The sequence below is a fragment of the Camellia sinensis genome, chromosome 5 (genome assembly GCF_055761805.1).
Source record: "Camellia sinensis isolate YWXY chromosome 5, ASM5576180v1, whole genome shotgun sequence".
NCBI classification, from domain to species: domain Eukaryota; kingdom Viridiplantae; phylum Streptophyta; class Magnoliopsida; order Ericales; family Theaceae; genus Camellia; species Camellia sinensis.
This window is the reverse complement of record NC_138965.1, coordinates 209,447,476-209,466,849: the sequence shown is the minus strand read 5'-3', so window position 1 is coordinate 209,466,849 and position 19,374 is coordinate 209,447,476. Positions and strand designations below refer to the sequence as shown.

General features: G+C 35.0%; 1 protein-coding gene across 1 annotated transcript; it reads right to left on the bottom strand.

The window, feature by feature from the left end:
- Positions 1-321: 321 nt before the first annotated feature.
- LOC114320318 (transcription factor bHLH168-like) lies at positions 322-1,369 on the bottom strand. The gene is made up of 2 exons (XM_028267486.2): positions 1,037-1,369; positions 322-351 (listed from the first exon to the last, which is right to left on the bottom strand). The coding sequence occupies exons 1-2, from the start codon at positions 1,367-1,369 to the stop codon at positions 322-324; spliced, it is 363 nt and encodes a 120-aa protein (XP_028123287.2).
- Positions 1,370-19,374: the final 18,005 nt, after the last annotated feature.

The following is a 19,374-nucleotide window of genomic DNA, read 5'->3' as shown; positions in this document are numbered from 1 at the left end:
TGGTATTTGACAGCACTCGTAAAAAAGTTATTTCTAGTATATATCTATTAGAATTTATTTAAATATACATTAAAGTTTATAATAAAAAAATGACAAAATAATCTAAATTGAAAAGTATCAAATAAAAAGTAAATAAACTGTAACAAAAATTACTTAAACATAATTCTTCTTGCATTTTTAGCTATAAAATTACTGATCTAGTTCGCATAATCCAATTTATAAACTAAATCATTTTCGATGAATAAAATTACTAATCCATTTAATATTTCATTTGACATAGTTGAGCAAAAGTAAAATTAAATCTACTTTAATTTGAAAAGACTAACTATAAGTAGTGTAGGCACTAGTATTCTGCACATAATCCAAATATTCAAAAAATAACTATTTAATAATTTTAAACAATTCACCACATTAATAAGTTTTTTAGTTTCTTCCGATAAAAAATAACTATCTACTAATTTTAAATAATTTACCATATCAACCATCTATTAGTTTTAAATTAATTTTAAATCATAACTAGATTTTGTTGAGACCTTTTAAATTCTAGTGAGATTTTTTTTATAAACTAAAATAATAATTAGCAAATGAAAAATGTTACATGTCCCAAATTTTTTATTAAATAAATTATCAAATATCTCACATGAATAACCCATATAAAATATTTAATTATTTATTTAACAAAAAATTTGATATCTTTAACGTATCTTTAACAAAATTTTGAAAACTTTTTTTGGTCAATTTTTTAAGGTCCAAGACGGCTGCTTCCGCCACTTATGCCCAAAGTCAGCCCTCCATGTACGGGACACTTCTAAATATGATGAAGCATCAAAATTCACCCTAGAAAATTCATGCATCATAACACATTAATGTTGGGTTTGAATGCGAAATTTAAGTAGGAATTTGAAAAGAGAAAATATATATATAATTAATTAAAATATAGATATATTTTATTTATATTTTAATTTTTTTTTATTTAAATTCTTTCACAAATTCCCCAATCAGGCAAGGGTAATGATATATATATATATATATATACCTTGGAATGAATAGTACAGAAGATCTTATCTCCAACTGTAGAGCAGCTAGCTTTGACAACTTCAGCACCTTCTTCCTCAAGAACACTGAAAACTTTTCCTAACATGAAGTTGTTATTATTAGTAGTATTCAACCCAGTTATCAAATGCACCTCTAAAATCGAACCCATGTCTCTGATTGTGAAAACTGGTAACACCGAGCTGTCTCTCTTATCATCTTTAGTAGTAGTACGACTGTTCTCATCACGACCTTTGATCATCAACTCCTTCCTTTGCTTCAGTTCCTCCACATTTTTTCTCAGTAGCACTATGTAATTAGTGGCTTGGTCCAACATATCAGATTTCGGTGGTCTTACCTAAAACATTCACTCATTGAGAGAGTGAGAGAGAGAGAGAGAGAGAGGAGTTGTGCTACTTTTACAGAAGTGTAAATCTTAATGCACATATAATTTTCACAGAATAAGACACAGATTTGAGATATGGAGTGGTTTCAACGTGTGCAGGACTCACCTTTTGTTGCACATGCTGTGAAGATATTACGTATTCATACTGATTGCATATGTTAGTATATACTTATTACTTGTATATAGTTGTTAATTATAGCTTTACTTATTACACACTTTAGCTTTAAGCTTTATTCTTTTAGCTTTACACTTTCGGTGGTGGTGGGTTTTGGTATCCAATGCATCATTTCTCTCTATAAAGAGAGAGTTCATTTCTTTGTAATGTATACATAATACAGAAACATTTCAGAGCCTCTCTCTCGCTCTCTAGCTTCTCTCACTCTCTCAAACTAATCTTACATGGTATCAGAGCCCAGTATTACATTTCTGGTAATTTTTGTTTAGTCCCGTATACAGTGGCACTACATCAAACTACTTGAAATTTTCCTCTGATTCCAACGGCACCAAATTCGTTCTCAGAAAACATAGCACGCGCCCACACGCGCCGCCCTTGTCATCGGCGCGTCAACACTTTCGCCACCACTCTCACACGCGCCCACACGCACCCTCTGCTGTTGCTCACCTCCGCCACGCGCCCACACGCGCCCACACGTCCGCGGCTTCCATACGCCGCGCCTGCTACCGTACGCCTGTCGTGCGCCGCTTCGCTAGCGTGCACCCGCATGCGCCAAACCAGCTACCGTGAGCCGCGCCTGCGCCTGTCTGCTACCGTGCGCCGTCGCCTTCCTGCTAACGTGCTCCTCCCTGCACTCTGCTAACGTGCGCCGCTGACATCATTGCTGACATCATCTCTGTCCAGCATACCTTTCCTGGCTATTTTCAACCTTCCGGACTCACTGGTACACTCTGTTTTACCTAATTTTGCTCCTACGGGTCTATTCCTATTACTTTAACCCTACTCAATTATTATTATGGATCGTCATGATGCCTCTCATCCCATTTCCGTCATTTTAAATGGTTCAAACTATGTTCTGTGGGCCCAAGCCATGTCCTCCTTCCTCAAAGGCAAGAAGCTCTGGCGAATTGTCACCGGGGATGTTGCTAAACCAGTAAAAGACAGTGCCACTACTACTGAAACTCCTACTCATACTGCTACATATGAAGACCAACTTGAGGAATGGGACAGTAAGAATTACCAAATCATTACCTGGTTTCGTAATACCTCTATTACCTCTATCAGTCTTCAATTTGGCCGCTTTCAGCTTGACTCTGTAACTACTCCTGCGAAAGACATCTGGGATTTTTTGAAAGAACGATACCAGACTACTGGTCTTGCCCATCAATATCAACTTCAGAACCAACTTCACCGCATGCGCCAAGAATCCACTCAGTCCATCAATGACTTCCTTTCTCAAATATACTCTGTTTGGGATCAGCTTGCTCTTTCAGAACCAGTCTGGCATGACCCCGAAGATGCCGTGTTATTTACCATCCATCGCAACCAGCAAAGGTTGGTGCAATTTCTCATGGCTCTCTCCTCCTCTTTTGAGCCCGTACGTGCCTCTCTGCTTCATCGCCATCCATTGCCCACTCTTGAACAAGCAATTTCTGAGTTGTTATCAGAAGAGACTCGTCTCGGTACCCTTCAAACTCATCATGTGGACTCTGTTCTTGCCACTCCTCCGTCTCGGTCTTCATTTACCCAGCGGACCAATGCTTGCCTCTATTGTCAGAATCGGGGCCTTCCTTCAACCCATCTCCTGGTCAACTGCCCCGTCAGATCCTGCCGCTACTGCAACAAACTTGGTCCTGGTCATCTGCAACAGGATTGTTTTCGCAATCCATCCCGCTCATCCTCCAATAGCCACTCCTCTCGCGGTGGCTCTTCCCGGGGAAGCTTTCATCGTTCCGGGAATCAGTCTCATCACACTGCTGCTGCTGCTTCCGGGAATCAGCCTCATCACACTGACACTGTCACCTCTGCCGGGTTCTCTGAGTCACCTGCTCCATCTACCCCTCTCTTTTCTCCAACGGATGTAGAGGCCATGCTCAAACAACTTCTCTCCTCATCTGGTACACCTCCTCCTACTGCTTTGTCTGTAATCCCAGGTAACTCTTCTTGGTATTTTGACTCTGCCTGTTGTAATCATATGACCTCCAGTTCTACTATCTTTTCTTCCTTATCTTCATCTCCTCATATTCCCTCAATACATACTGCTGATGGTTCCCTCATGTCTGTTCGTCATGTTGGTACTGTTTCCACCTCTTCTTTATCTATACCTCAAGTTTATCATATCCCTGCTCTTACCTTAAACCTTATTTCCATTGGTCAATTATGTGAACTTGGTCTAACTGTCACATTTTCTGCTACTAATTGTTTGGTACAGGACCCTCAGACGGGGCAGACTATTGGGATCGGCCGTAAGCATGGACGTCTCTATGAACTCATTCACCTTCATGTTCCTGCCTCTCCTCAGATCGCTGCTCCTACATCTACTTCCTCATTATCTCCCTTTCATCTTTGGCATTGTCGCTTAGGGCATATTTCTGTTAATCGCTTAAAGTCTTTGGTTTCTAGTGGACAGTTGGGTCATGTAATTCCCGATAATTTCGATTGTATTCCCTGTCAACTTGCCAAACAACCTACTTTATCATTTAATAAAAGTACTTCTGTTTCCCTTGCACCTTTTGATCTTATACATTCGGATATTTGGGGGCCCTCTCCTACTACTACTATGGGGGGATCCCGCTATTTTGTTGTTTTTATTGATGATTTTTCCCGGTTTACTTGGCTTTTTCTCATGAAAAATAGGTCTGAACTTAAACACATTTATTATCACTTTGCACAAATGGTCCACACCCAATTTTCCAAAACCATCAAAATTTTTCGCTCTGACAATGCTATGGAATATCGGGATTCAGATTTCCTTTCCTTTCTTCAGCATCATGGTACACTGCCTCATCGTTCTTGTGCTAGCACGTCCCAACAAAATGGCCGCGCTGAACGGAAACATAGGCATATTCTTGACACTACTCGCGCTCTCCTTCTCTCTTCTTCCTGCCCTGAACACTTTTGGGGAGAAGCTGCCCTCACTGCTGTTTACACTATCAACTGTGCTCCTACCCCTGTCATCCATAATCAAACTCCCTTTGAACGTCTGCATGGCACTCCCCCTCCTTATGCCAATCTCCGGGTTTTTGGTTCTGCCTGCTTTGTTCTACTTCAATCCCATGAACACACCAAGCTTGAACCTCGTTCTCGTCTTTGTTGCTTTCTTGGGTATGGAATTGAACATAAAGGCTTTCGCTGTTGGGATCCTCTCTCTAAACGTCTTCGTATCTCCCGCCATGTCGTTTTCTAGGAACACCAAATGTTTTCCTCGCTATCCTCCTTTCACTTACCCGAACTTTCCACTACTGCACTGTTTACTAATCCTTCCATAGATCTTTTCTCTGCTGATTTTGATACAGGTTCCTCCTTCATCGAGACGCCCTTGCTCACCCCTGATCCTATCCAGCCTGCTCTCCCTGAAGGTCTACCTCTTGGTGCCACACCTCCTTCTCCACCGGTTCTTCCTCCCACCGATCCTCCTCCGAGTCGACCACGCCGGGTAACTCAACCTCCTATCCATCTTCGTGATTATATTGTTGGATCTGCTACCTTCTCTACTTATGAACCTACCTCCTATCGTGAGGCTTGTACTAATCCTCTTTGGCAGCAAGCTATGACTGATGAACTCCATGCCTTGGACAAAGCTCATACTTGGGATCTTGTTGATCTTCCTCCTGGCAAGACTGCGATTGGCTGCAAATGGGTTTACAAAATCAAAACACATTCTGATGGCTCTATTGAACGATACAAAGCTCGTCTTGTTGCCAAGGGTTTCAACCAAGAATATGGCATTGATTATGAGGAGACATTCTCTCCTGTTGCTCGGCTTACCTCTGTTCGCAGTTTACTTGCTGTTGCTGCTGCTCGCCACTGGGGACTCTTTCAGATGGATGTTAAAAATGCTTTCCTTAATGGTCATCTTCTTGAGGAGGTCTACATGCACCCTCCACCTGGATCCACTTTTCCACCTCATCAGGTTTGCAAACTACAGCGTGCTCTCTATGGTCTCAAGCAAGCGCCTCGTGCTTGGTTTGCTACGTTCAGTTCTACCATTCATGACTTTGGCTTCACCTCTAGCTCCTATGACTCTGCTCTTTTTATACGGACTACTTCTCATGGTACTACACTTCTTCTTCTGTATGTGGATGATATGATTATCACTGGTGATGATAAAGCTGGTATTCTCCACCTCAAACAATTTCTCCACCGACAGTTTGAGATGAAGGACCTTGGTACTCTTAACTACTTCTTAGGCCTTGAAGTCTCTCATGATTCTACTGGTTCCTATTTGTCCCAGGCCAAATATGCATCCGATCTTCTGGCTCGTGCTGGTCTTACTGATTGCAAAACTGCCTCTACTCCGGTTGATCCTCAGATTCGTCTCACTCCTCTCGATGGGACTCTTCTCTCTGATGCTACTCTTTATCGCCAGCTCGTCGGCAGTCTTGTCTATCTCACAGTTACTCGTCCTGACATTGCCTATGCTGTTCACATTGTCAGTCAGTACATGTCGGCTCCTCGCACTCCCCACTATACTGCTCTACTCCGCATCCTTCGCTACCTCAAAGGCACTCTGTTCCATGGTCTTCACTTCTCTGCTGCCTCCTCTCTTGACCTCCGTGCCTTTTCCGATGCTGATTGGGCCGGGGATCCTACGGATCGCCGCTCCACCACGGGATTCTGCTTCTTCTTAGGGGATTCTCTTCTTGCTTGGCGTAGCAAAAAACAATCCCTCACTGCCCGCTCTAGCACTGAAGCTGAATACCGAGCTCTTGCTGATACTACTCAGGAACTTCTCTGGCTTCGCTGGCTCCTTGCTGATATGGGTGTTTCTTCCTCTGCTCCTACCCCTCTCTACTGTGACAATCAGAGTGCCATTCAAATTGCTCATAATGATGTTTTTCATGATCGCACCAAACATATTGAGATTGATTGTCATTTTATTCGCCAGCATGTTACCTGTGGTACTGTTCATCTTCTTCCTATTGCTTCAGCTGATCAACCCGCTGATATCTTCACTAAGGCTCATCCTCCTGGCCGCTTCAATGATCTTGTTTCCAAACTCAACTTGGTTGGTGCTTTCCCTCCTTGAGTTTGCGGGGGGCTGTTAGTATATACTTATTACTTGTATATAGTTGTTAATTATAGCTTTACTTATTACACACTTTAGCTTTAAGCTTTATTCTTTTAGCTTTACACTTTCGGTGGTGGTGGGTTTTGGTATCCAATGCATCATTTCTCTCTATAAAGAGAGAGTTCATTTCTTTGTAATGTATACATAATACAGAAACATTTCAGAGCCTCTCTCTCACTCTCTAGCTTCTCTCACTCTCTCAAACTAATCTTACAGCATAAATGAAACACATAATGTGAAAAGAAAGATTCAAGAGGTGAGGTTCATACATATAGGTTCACTATAGTTTTAAGAAAAATGTGACATAATTTTAATTTATTTTTTGGTTTTAAACACAAATGAGTGAGAGTCTTGCGTGGATTTATTAATGTGGTGGGTGATATTGTCTTATATGTAAAAATGAAAAATTACAATAACAAAATGAGATTATGTATAATATTTCTTTAGTTTTAAATATCGGTTGGCATGTTGTTCCATACCATTTTGACATTTTTGTATGAAAGTAAAGCATGATGTATATCCATCAGTTTTTGATATGTATTGATTTGATTCATAGCCAATTAAACGAGTTGATTTTTTTTTATTTATTATTATTATGATTGAAAAGAAAAAAAAAAGAAAAAACCCTCACAACTACAACACCTGATCACACAGTAGTGCTTGATACTCTTGATACCCATGCACTACTTTTTTTTCTTTTTTTTTTTTATCAGTAAAGAAAAATTTCATTAAAAATATAAAATTAAAGGTATAGGAAGATGAAATGTACTGAGAGAGTTTCGGAAAGTATAAAATACCCCTACTACTGCTACTCGCAATCATACAACCAATCCTTCGGCCTCACGATTTTTTTTTTTTAAACAAAAAAGGTTAAGAAGAACTTAACAGAATATAAAATACATGATTTTCCACAAAATCAACCCACCAAAATCAAACCACAAATTCAAGCTAGATAACCAAGCACTACTTAAAACCATGTACCTGGCCAATCCTTATTTCTTTCTGGAATAATTTTGTGTGTTTTAGAGCTGGAAGAAGTAGAGTTCTTGGAGAGAGAGAGAGAGAGAGAGAGAGAGAGAGAGAGAGTTGGTGGTCTTGTACCTTTGAGTTTGAGGGTTCACTAGGGATGAGAGAAGCAAGCTTGGAATAGAGATTTTTCGTTTCTATTCTTCTTTTTTTCTCCATTGCATTTCGATCATGTTTAGATGCTCTATTGTTTTCACGCTGCATTATATATATCTTCTGTGGTCTCTAAACTTTAAAGAGACAACAAAAAAATGTCTATCTAAATTCCCTCACACCCACAGAAGATATATATATATATATATATTGAGAGAGAGAGAGTTATTTGACGATTAGCACCAGAAATGAAACAATAAAACTCTAACGTAACGTTTGAATTAAGTGATTTGGAGAGAGAATAAAAGAAATGTAAAGATGCGTAACATTTTAAAATTTTAAATTATTCCTTAAATTTTACAATGCTACTCAAAATTATTTTTTGAGTATTATGATATTTTTATTATATTTTTCTCTATATTTTTTCTTGACCAAAATATACTGAAATATAATATTTTTCATACAACAACTTGCGTGCCCCGCAAATGTCTTGCCCCCTGCGCTTTCTTCACTATATATATATATATATATATATATCTAGATGGGGAGATTCTATTTACACACCACTGATTGCCTCATTACACACCATTTGCTTAGTTCACACATCACACAGCATGAATATTTTGATTTTGTCTCAACACACCCCACTAATTTTCAAATAATACCAAATTATCCTTATCTTCTCTAGCAAATCCTAATCCTAACTACCTCCACTGCAACTGTCGTCCACCCCTTTACCCAACTCTTTCCTCCTTCGATCGTCCACCACCGGCGGCTACCATCCCTTCCATCGTCGTCCCCCCTCTCCAGTTTCCTAATTATCTTCCCCATTCTTTTTCTTATTCTTCGGAGGCCTTCACCACCCCTCCCTTGCCTATCAATTAATACAAAACCCTCATCTTCCCCAACCACAAACCTTAGCCACTGTCGCTGTCACCATTACTGCAACCATTATCCTCGTCAATTATTACCTTTGCTTCTCTCTTACAATCGTGATCACAATCTGCGATCTTTGTCTCTTTCAATCACAACCTCGTCGGCGGCAGCACTGTAAATGGGTAAGGATGGGTCGTTGTCGTCAGGCTGCAGTAGCGTTGCCCTGTGATTTCTCTCTCTCTCTCTCTCTCTCTCTCTCTCTCTCTTTTACTCACCCTACAACAGTTGGGGGTTGCGAAGGGAAATGAAAAAGGTAGGTAGAAGAGGTAACGAAGAGGAGTTATGAATTGGTAGATGTTGTTGACTATTGTATTCAAGTCCTCTTTGGTAATTTTGTTGAGGGACAAAATGGCAATTAAAAAAAATTGAAAAGTGGTGGATAGTGAGAAAATGCGTGGTGTGCAAATAGAAGGACCCATCTAGATGTGTTGATCCGTGTGAGTAAGGGTATAAATCTGGCCCAGCCTGGCCCATGTCGAGCCTCGCGGGCTCCCGTCAAAAATTTGGGTTGGCTGGGTCGGCCACGACCCAAAAAACTAAGCCCAGGCCTTAGCCTAGGCCCAGGGGTATTCAGGTCTTGGGCGGGTCAGTGGGCCTGGGCCTAGCCTCGGGCTTGGGGCGAGCTTAGGTGGGCCTAGTCATTTTTTTTTAATTTTGAAATTTTTTTTTTACCAAAAGTTTATTGTTTTTTACTAAAAAATACACTGGGCCTCGGCGCGGGCCGAGTTTCGAGCCGAGCTCTAAGTGGGCCTTAAGCGGGCCAAGCTGATAGGTCGGGCTAAGCGGGCTGGGCCCATGGGCCAGGCCGGGCTTCAAAACGATGGCCCAGGCCCTAACCTAGGGACTCGGGCTAGGCTCGGGCTTGGGCCCAAGTGGGCGTAAACGGACCGGGCCCATCTCGAGCCGAAGGCGGACTTCGAGCCGTCCACGAACCGCGAGCCATTTTTGCACCCCTACGTATGAGCCTCATCATTTTTATTCCCAAACTCTCTTAGTCTCTCTCTCTCTCTCCCTTAGTTGTTTGGTTTATATAAATAAAACTTTGAGTGTAGTTTGGAGTATCTAGTGGATCATAGTGAACGAAAGGTAAAAATTAAAATTAATATTAAGGTGAGTTATATTATATTTTGAGTTACCATTATATGTTTTACGTATGTTTTGAGTTACCATAATTTATTTTACGTAATTTGTGTTTTATAAATTATAATCAGTGCGTTTGGTTTCAGTTTTCTGAAAACTGATTTTTTTATTTTTTTTATTTTTAGTGAATATTTTTAAAATTTTAAGTAATTTTTTTACTTTTGTAGATGTACCTTATTTAGATGTATCTAAATAGTAAAATATTTGTGAAAAAATATTTTAAAAAATTAATAAATACACAAAAATACGAAAATGTACTAAATTTTTGTTTTTTTTATTTTTTTGTATTTTTTGGTATTTAGTGTATTTTTTAAAGGTTTTTTTTCACAAATATTATACTTTTTAAGTGTATTTATATTAGGTTTGTCCCAACAATTTTTAAAAAAAAATGCTTAAAATATTTAAAAAATTCATTGAAAACATTAAAATACGAAAAATAAAAAAGTTAAATTTTCTAAAAACTATTTTCTGAAAACTGAAATCAAACAAGTTAATTAGCATTTTCAATTTATGAGCCTTATTTTATATAATAAGGAAAACTCACGGATATAATTATTTATTGAAATGTGTTTTGAGCAATTATTTTATAAGTATTACCACGGAGGTCCCATGTCTTTGGGGCCTTAAATAACCATTGGCCCTCTAATTAGTCACTTTGTGACCCTCTGTCTGTCATGGATCCACTAAGCAAAGTGCTGTACCGAGCTAAGTGCTACACTATTGTGGGCGCCACCTCTAGAGTTCATACGAGCCACCTCTTAAGTCCATACATCTGTTCTGTACCGTGGTTATGATTTCTAGTGCGGAGCAAAATGTTGTACGGAGCTAAGTATTACGCTATGATGGGAGCCACCTCTAGAATTCATACGAGCCACCTCTTGAGTCCATACATCTGTTCTGTTCCATTTTGTACTGTGGTTATGATTATTTTGTTTATATGATTTCTGTATTATATGTCAAATAATCTCTGTATTATATACTCTGTATTTTAATATCAAGTTTTGTTTAGCCAATAATTATCCTTGGTGAATTTTATGCCCTTATGCTCTTAATATAATATTTTTCACTCTGCCATGTGTTTATAGCTGTTTACCAATTTTCAGGAAACAATGCAATTTAGAAATAACTTTTGGAGAGTCTTAGATATGGGACTGCGGAATAGACACACACAACATTTTTATAGTATTTATAATTCTATTCTTCATGTGTAAATATCGGTCTTTTTTGTCAATAAATTTTGTTATAAAAATAGAAGCTCCAACGATTATTTTGGTACCCTCACTTAAATTATCTTTCCGCTCGCGTTTAGTAATTTGTTTAAGAATTGGCCGAAGATAACTTCAGTTACTGGCCATCACGATACTTAACCCTTAGGTACGGGGAGTAGGTCGTGACAATATGTATTTCTCTTACTTGTTTAAATAACTTAAGTGAAAAGAAATCGGGAGTAATAGAGAGAAACGGCGAGAAGCTCATTTCTCTTATAACTCTCATTTTCAATCTTTCTAAAAGTGGAGAGATTGGGAGATAAAAGAAACCAAATGATTATTATATTTTCATAATACCAATTTTGCCCCTGTAAAAATAAAATAAATAAGATGATTGAAAATATAAAAGGTTATTTTGGTAATATAACATAAAATAATTTCTTTTCTTTTTTCTTATAAAATCTAACCAAACAATGAGAGAAATCACAATTATTTCTTTTCTTTTATTTCTTACTTATCCAAAAAAGAAGGAGAGAAATCACAATCATTTTATTTCATTTCTTTTCTCTTATAACTTAAGTAACCTTTTCTTTTCTTTTTTCTTAAATTCCCGAATATAGTGTAAGCTACTCCTATTTTTTGAAGTATAAAAAGGGCAAACTCTTTATCTTACTTAATCATTATTTATCTGTGTTCAAACATTATTCTTTATTTTATTTATTTATCTACATAAATTTTTTAAAGAGCTTTCTAAAACTATCCAAATATAGTTTGCCTAGAATAATTTTGCTAAAATAGATATTGTAATAGTTGAGATCAATCCTCTAAAGTGTTTTTCTTAGGGTTAGAGCTGGGAAATTGAAAGGTGAAATGACCATTATACTCATAATTTTTTAAAAAAAAATTAAATCTCAATCACTTAAAAAAATTAAATCTCAATCACTAGAATTGAAAATTTGTATAAAGCTCATTTCCTAAACTCACCTCTAAGCCCAATAATGTATAAAAGATATAATTGATTGATAATTAAAGAATATATAAAAGAGAGAGTTTCTTTAAATATTTTAATAGATTGTCACATTAATGAGTTTGAAAAATAAATTTAATTTTTGAGCTTAAAAACACTACTGAATAAAATTGTAGTAAAATTGTTTTGAGAATTGATTTTTTAATTTTTTACAGAAAGATAAGAGAATAATTGACTTTCTTATAATGATTTTTGTTGCTAAAATAAACCTAAAATGTACTCTCCCCGTTCCATTTTGTTGGTCAATCATTTCATTTTTTGTTATCCTAAAGTACATATATCTACATTGAAAAGTCAAAATTTAAAATTTAAAATTTTTCAAAATTATCCCTAATAAAATAATTATAAATATATTTAAAAATGAGAATCGAATAATATTTTTAGAATTAATTTTTTAAAATTTAAATTTAAAGTGTAAAAATTATATTTCTTTAAAAAATTTAAAATTTCTAAAAAGACTTATTAATATGGGATGGGGGAAGTAATAATCAACGGACTCTTTTTAAAAAATATCTAAAATAGTGAGAGAAGACTTGTATACACGCAAAGTGGTTGCCTAAATAGGAAACAATGGGAACTACAAGATCATAATGCGGCGGTGCAACCTTCGCGTAAGCACAGTGCTGGGCAACACTCAGCCATTGACTCACTGTGATTAGTAGAACATCTACAAAAATAAAAAAAATTTAATAATTATAATTATATAATTTTATCATCTTTATTTATTTTTAAATAATAAAAAATTTATTTTAAAAATTATATTTAATATTATTTTTATGATGACTAAGACTTATATAAGAATAATTATCAGATTAATTTTAATTTTTTATTAATAACTTACACACTAAAACTTAAAAAATAAATAAAATAAATCATCAAAATAAAATCACTAATGGGACTGACGAGCCAAATTTGATACTACAATTACAATCCACTAAAATGGACTACGGAGGAGCTGGATTTTTTCAAAAAAATTCAATATGTGAAATTGACTTTTCTAAGAATCAGAACCAAAGGTTGGTCCCGTGATTGAGGCTATCTTTGGCATACATTTTTTTGGTTATTTTAGTTATAAAAAAATAAAATATGTTAAAAAATTAATAAGACAAAATGTTACATTCAAATTATAATAACTTTTTTCTCATAAAAATTAAAAAAATAAAAATTTCATCCCAAACAAAACTTTTTAGTCTCAAATTAAAATAGTTAAAAAACTGAAAAGCCAAAAAATTAACCCACATCTCAAATGAAAGCTGAATTAAAAATTCTATATCTGAAATTGAATATTATCGTTTATTTGATATAATTTTTAAAGGGTCTTATTAATAAATGTTCTTAAGACACAGTTAAATGACAAAAAATTAGTAAAAGAACACAAGACATTTTTCATTAAATTCAATGTATTTTTACTAAAATTAATATATTTTTTAACATTTTCACATATTTTTAAATATTTTTTGAGTTATGCTAAGAATTCCAAATAATTTATCAAAATTTTTATCAAACTTCTCATATGGGTGTAAGACTCACACAAATTTTTGTGGATCTCATATCCATATAAAAAATTTAATAAATTATTTATAGTCTAACATTTTCTATATTTTTTTATAACTTTCCCAACCTTAAACAGTGCATCACTTGTTAGCATTTATCATTTTTAAGTTGAAGTCTTATCATTATTATTATTATTATTTGATGAATAAGAAGTCTTATTATTATTACTTTGGGCAAATTACATATACCTCTTTCGAGGTTTAGTTAAATTACAAATACTCTCTGAGATTTCAAAAATTAAAGATACCTTCCTGAGGTTTATATTTTTATAACAAATTATTCCCTGAGATTTATATTTTCATAACAATTTACCCCCTAATTTGTTATGCAAATAGTACCTTCAGAAAAGTATCTATAATTTTTTAAATTTTAAGAAAGTATCTATAATTTTACTAAATCTTATATGTAATTTACCTCTTATTATTCTTTTGCCCACACTACAAGAAAATACACCTTTGGCGACTAAATTTTTAGTCGCCAAAGGTCCGATTTTAGTCGCCAAATGTCAAAATTTCACTTTTCCCGACAAAAAAGTTTAGTCGCCCGTGTTGTCGCCAATAAAGGGTCGCGAATGCCTTTGGCGACTAAAACACTGTTAGTTGCCAATATATATGTCTTCAGCGACTAAATATTTCGTCGCCAATAGTCAATTTCTGTATTGGAAATTATACCTTTGCCGACTAAACTTTTAGTCGCCAATAGTTCATTTTTATTTTATTATTAATACCTTTGGCGACCATTCACTTTAGTCGCTGAAAGTATTTTCAGAAAAAAAAAAAATTTCGCCTCCGTTGCTCCCAACAGGTTTCGAACTTGCGACGTCCCTTTGCACACGCCAAACCCTTTGCACAACACTCCCTCCACTATGCCAGTACATCATCACATGATCATATATGCAATATATATTATTTATATACTATATTAACCGCAATTAATACAAAATAATATTTATAAATATAATTTTTTTAATTCAATATAATTTTTGTCAAAAAATAAACTATTTAATAAAAAAAATTAGGCGACTTTTGGCGAATAAAACCATTTTTTAGTCGCTAATTGTATTATTTTGGGCTACTAATTATTTATTTGTCGCTAAAAAAACAAGTTCTCAATTAAAAATCAGCACTTTTGGCGACTAAACAGAAATTTCGTCGCCAAAACCACTACTTTCGGCGACTAAAATGGATTTTCGTCGGCAAAACCTCCACTTTCAGTGACTAAATTGCTTTTAGTCAGCAAAACTGCTATAATCAGCGACTAAACCTGTTTTTAGTCGCCAAAACCCTACCTTTTCGCTACTAAATTATTTTAGTCGCTAAAAACCGTGACTTTTGGCTACTAAACAAACTTTAGTCGCTGAAAACCGTATATTAGGCGACAAAACTTCCTTTTAGTCGCTAAAAACACGCTGTTCGGCGACTAAACCCTTTTAGTCGCTAAAAACGTGCTTTTTGGCGACTAATTCCATTTTAGTCGCCATTTCATGCACTTTCAGCGACGAATTTTTTTTTTTTAGTCGCCGTTTGTGTTTTTTGTTGTAGTGCCAGTACAAAAGGAAGAGAAAATTGACTTCTCCCCAATTGGGGAGAGATGTTTAAAAAGATGTGCTATGATTCAAACTAATGATGTGATGTATCATTAAACTGCTTTGATTCATTCGTCCACACTCATTTCATTTGTCTATTTCATAGTTTTCTCTATCGAATAATAATTAGCTTTGAATTAGATAATTTTAAAAGAGTAATATATGAGTCCTGTGGGAGATCTTAAGCAGGAGAGTACCTCAGCACCACTCTCTTAGTGGGGTCTCATGCATTTTCGTAATATATTTTTATTTTTTTCATTATAACAAGATATTATTTATTTTTAAGATTTATTATTTTTTATTGACAAAAATTAGTGGTTAACTATTAAATTAAGAAACTAAACTCACACCATCTTTTTGTAATGACTGAAGCCATGGGTACTATTCCACTATTAAGATTGGAACATAAGACTTCTTTTTTTCCGAGAGACTTGATTGCCAAAGTACTAACTGCATATATTACAACCTTTTGATTAACTTAACAATGTTAGGGATTAATTATACTAACACCCCCTCAACTATTAAAAAACAACACTTTACCCTATTATTTATGAATCCGTATATTTTGATCGCTTCAATTATGAAAACTTTTACCTTGTACAGACTATCATTAAAAGTGACGTATTTGTATGGTTTTCAAAATTAAAGAGGTCAAAATGTACAAATTCATAAATAAAATATGTAAAGTGATATTAACTAATCGTTAAGGGTGTTAGTGTAATTAATCCTTGTGTTTATTAATTATTTTATAATTAACTCGAAAGGAAGAAATCAATTATAAATATATACATATAAATCATATAAATCATAACCCCAACAAAAAAATAATAATAATAACAGTAACATTTTTTCAAAGTTAAATATAATAGTATGAGAATCTAACTTTCCTTCGTCTTCTTAGAGGCCACCCCCAACTCTGGTTTGCTTCCTATTTAAAGTGGTGAAATGCATGGGTGTGTACAGTACGGATCTGTTTGGATTTCATTAGGTTATATTATGGTTTATGTGGGCTACTGTGTGAGAGGCAGTGTGGTCAAATTAATTGAAAAAGAAGAATGCATGGGACATCCAATTTGTATGGGGAATGAATGTGAAAATTGTCCAATAATAACATGACTATTGTCTTTTATAAAATGGCAATGTTGTGGTACACATCTTTATTACATATTTTTATGATATATGTTACATATTTTTGTGATAAATATAATACATTTTTAGGATAGAGTTACAATAATTTGTTATTTAAAAATAAAATTATGTAATATTTATCACAGAAATATGTAACTTATATTACAAAAATACATAACAAGTTGTTGGCTTATTTTCCCTACGAAGGAAAATATTATAAATGCGAGCGTGCCAGTAAGGATTGAAAAATCCTTACAGATTAAATTCAAGTCAATTATCAAGTGATTGTGTTGACGGTTCTTTTGCCTCAACAAAGAGGACTTCAAAATTGCCAAGTGTAGAGAAAAGAAAAATTAAAAGAAGAATGAGGGAGACGGAGAAAGACGATTGAGTGAACAATCAAAGTAATAATTACTTACCTCTGCTCCGATCCTTCGAAAATAAAGTGCACAAAATGCTTCGAAATGGAAATGCTGAAAATAAATACTTCGAAATATAAATCTATGTTAAACTACTCCTAAGATAAGAAAAATGACAAGAAATATTGAAATCAATTGTCTTTGATTATGAATTCTGGATCTTTACAATGTAGCCATTAATGACTATTTATAAAGGAAAAAATACAGCAATAACTACTTAGTAACTACCCATTTCTTCCATCTTCATTCTTGTCTTGCCATGTGTCCTTCCACTCATCCACTTTGTCCTTCATATTCTCCATCATCTTCATAACTTCTTTTAACTTCCAAATGAATAAGAGAATGCCACGTGTCCTACAATTATATAAAAAATAAAATTGTAGATTTATGGTGCTAACATTACCCCCCGCGGCCCTTAAAAATAATGTTTACTTGAGTTTTTGAAGGGCCGAACCAAGCACATGACTAACCTAAGCCGCAAAGTGCTTCGAATGATATAACAACACCAATAAAGTGCTTCGAATGAGCATGAAATTATGACTAGATGATGCGAATTATATATATACGCATTGAAGGGATATTATTGCAGAAAAGTTTCGAAGGATAACCACATATTTTCAAGACAAAGCCAATGATTCACCTTAGCAAACTATTATACATGCTAAATAACCAGCTTCGAAGGTGGTATAGAGGACTAAAATTATCATTCGAAGGTCGAAAATGCCAACAAAGGACGAATTACATCCTTGGAAATACTCGACAAAATTTCGAAGGTTCACAACTATCACTATTTTTTCTTCGAAGCTGTTGTTAATTCAAGATGGAGTGCTTCGAAGCTTACAAAATTATGGCAAAAGGGCTTTCGAAGCAACTTTTGGCCAACATTGTGGTTATTCAAATTTTGTATGTTTTGGTTTACACATAATTAATGAAAATATTAATTTTGTGCTTCGAACCAATTATTAATTCTTCGAAGACACCAAAACTGTTGTTCTTCAAACCAACTTATCATGCCAAAAATAGGCATTATTCGACAATTAATTAATTGCCATTTTACATATATTTGAAGGGAGGTACACATTTCGAAAGTTTTCTCGTCCCATGTTACATTTCGAAGGTGTTTATTGCTGACAAAACCACCCTTCGAAAGTCACATATGTTACTAAAGGATTAAAGTCGTCCTTCGAAAGTGCTCATGACATCTCTTCGAACTAAATCCAAAGAGTTGGATTATGATGAAATTAGTTTGGCATTTTAACTAGCCATTAATGGCTATTTCAATGAATAATCTACTTCGAAGTGTCTTGAGACATACTTCGAAGGTAACCACAAAACCAAATGATGATAGTTTTATGGATTAACTAATAACAACATTTTTTGCTCAATATATTGCAATAACGAAATATTATTTATTAGTCATTCCATCAAAGTCAACGTTTGATGTGATCCACAAATCCAAAATGGATTTCGAACAACAAAAGTCATGGTATAGTGTGACCATGAAAATTCATACTTTTTGACATTTTGAAAAATGTCAAAAAAATTGAATTCATGAACAGTGGCTTGTTCATTATTTTTGACCATGTTTGTTCTAAAAGCATGACTTTTGCCGAATAGATTTTCATAATTATTTGGCAAAGTGAGTTGTTTTTCCATGTTAGCCATTAATGGCTTATGAAAATCACCCATAGATATATTATTTTCATGACTTGACTCTCTAAAAATTGGTTTTGAGACCCCCCGAGCCATGCATGGAACATCATTTTTAGCCAAATTTGGCTCAAGAGCATGCTCTTTTGTTATGTTAATTTCATAATATGGCTCTTTAAAAACGGACTCTTGAACCCCCCGAGCCATTGATGAAATCAACTCTTTGCTTTTGCTATTTTTAACCATGGAAAAATTCTGAAAAAATTCACCAATTCCGGCCATTAAGGCCTCAGTTAAAGACTTGGTAGTGAAAGTTGAAAACTCATCATTCCATTGGCGAATTTCCATATCAAGTTGATGAATTTCTCCAATTAAATGGTGTCTTTTTTCTTCCACCAAATAATATTGTAAGGGATGAAAATTTATTTCATCAAGAAAATAGATCTCTTCTTGAAGATCCAAAATTTCTTGTTTACGCCAATAAATTTCATCTAGGCTATTTGAAATGGACAAATCCAATTCATTTTCCATTTATTACACTTGACGTCCCACCGGGCGTGCCAAAAATTGTTGGCTTATTTTTCCTACGAAGGAAAATATTATAAATGCGAGCGTGCCAGTAAGGATTGAAAAATCCTTACAGATTAAATTCAAGTCAATTATCAAGTGATTATGTTGACAGTTCTTTTGCCTCAACAAAGAGGACTTCAAAATTGCCAAGTGTAGAGAAAAGAAAAATTAAAAGAAGAATGAGGGAGACGGAGAAAGACGATTGAGTGAACAATCAAAGTAATAATTACTTACCTCTACTCTGATGCTTCGAAAATAAAGTGCATAAAATGCTTCAAAATGGAAATGCTGAAAATAAATGCTTCGAAATATAAATCTATGTTAAACTACTCATAAGATAAGAAAAATGACAAG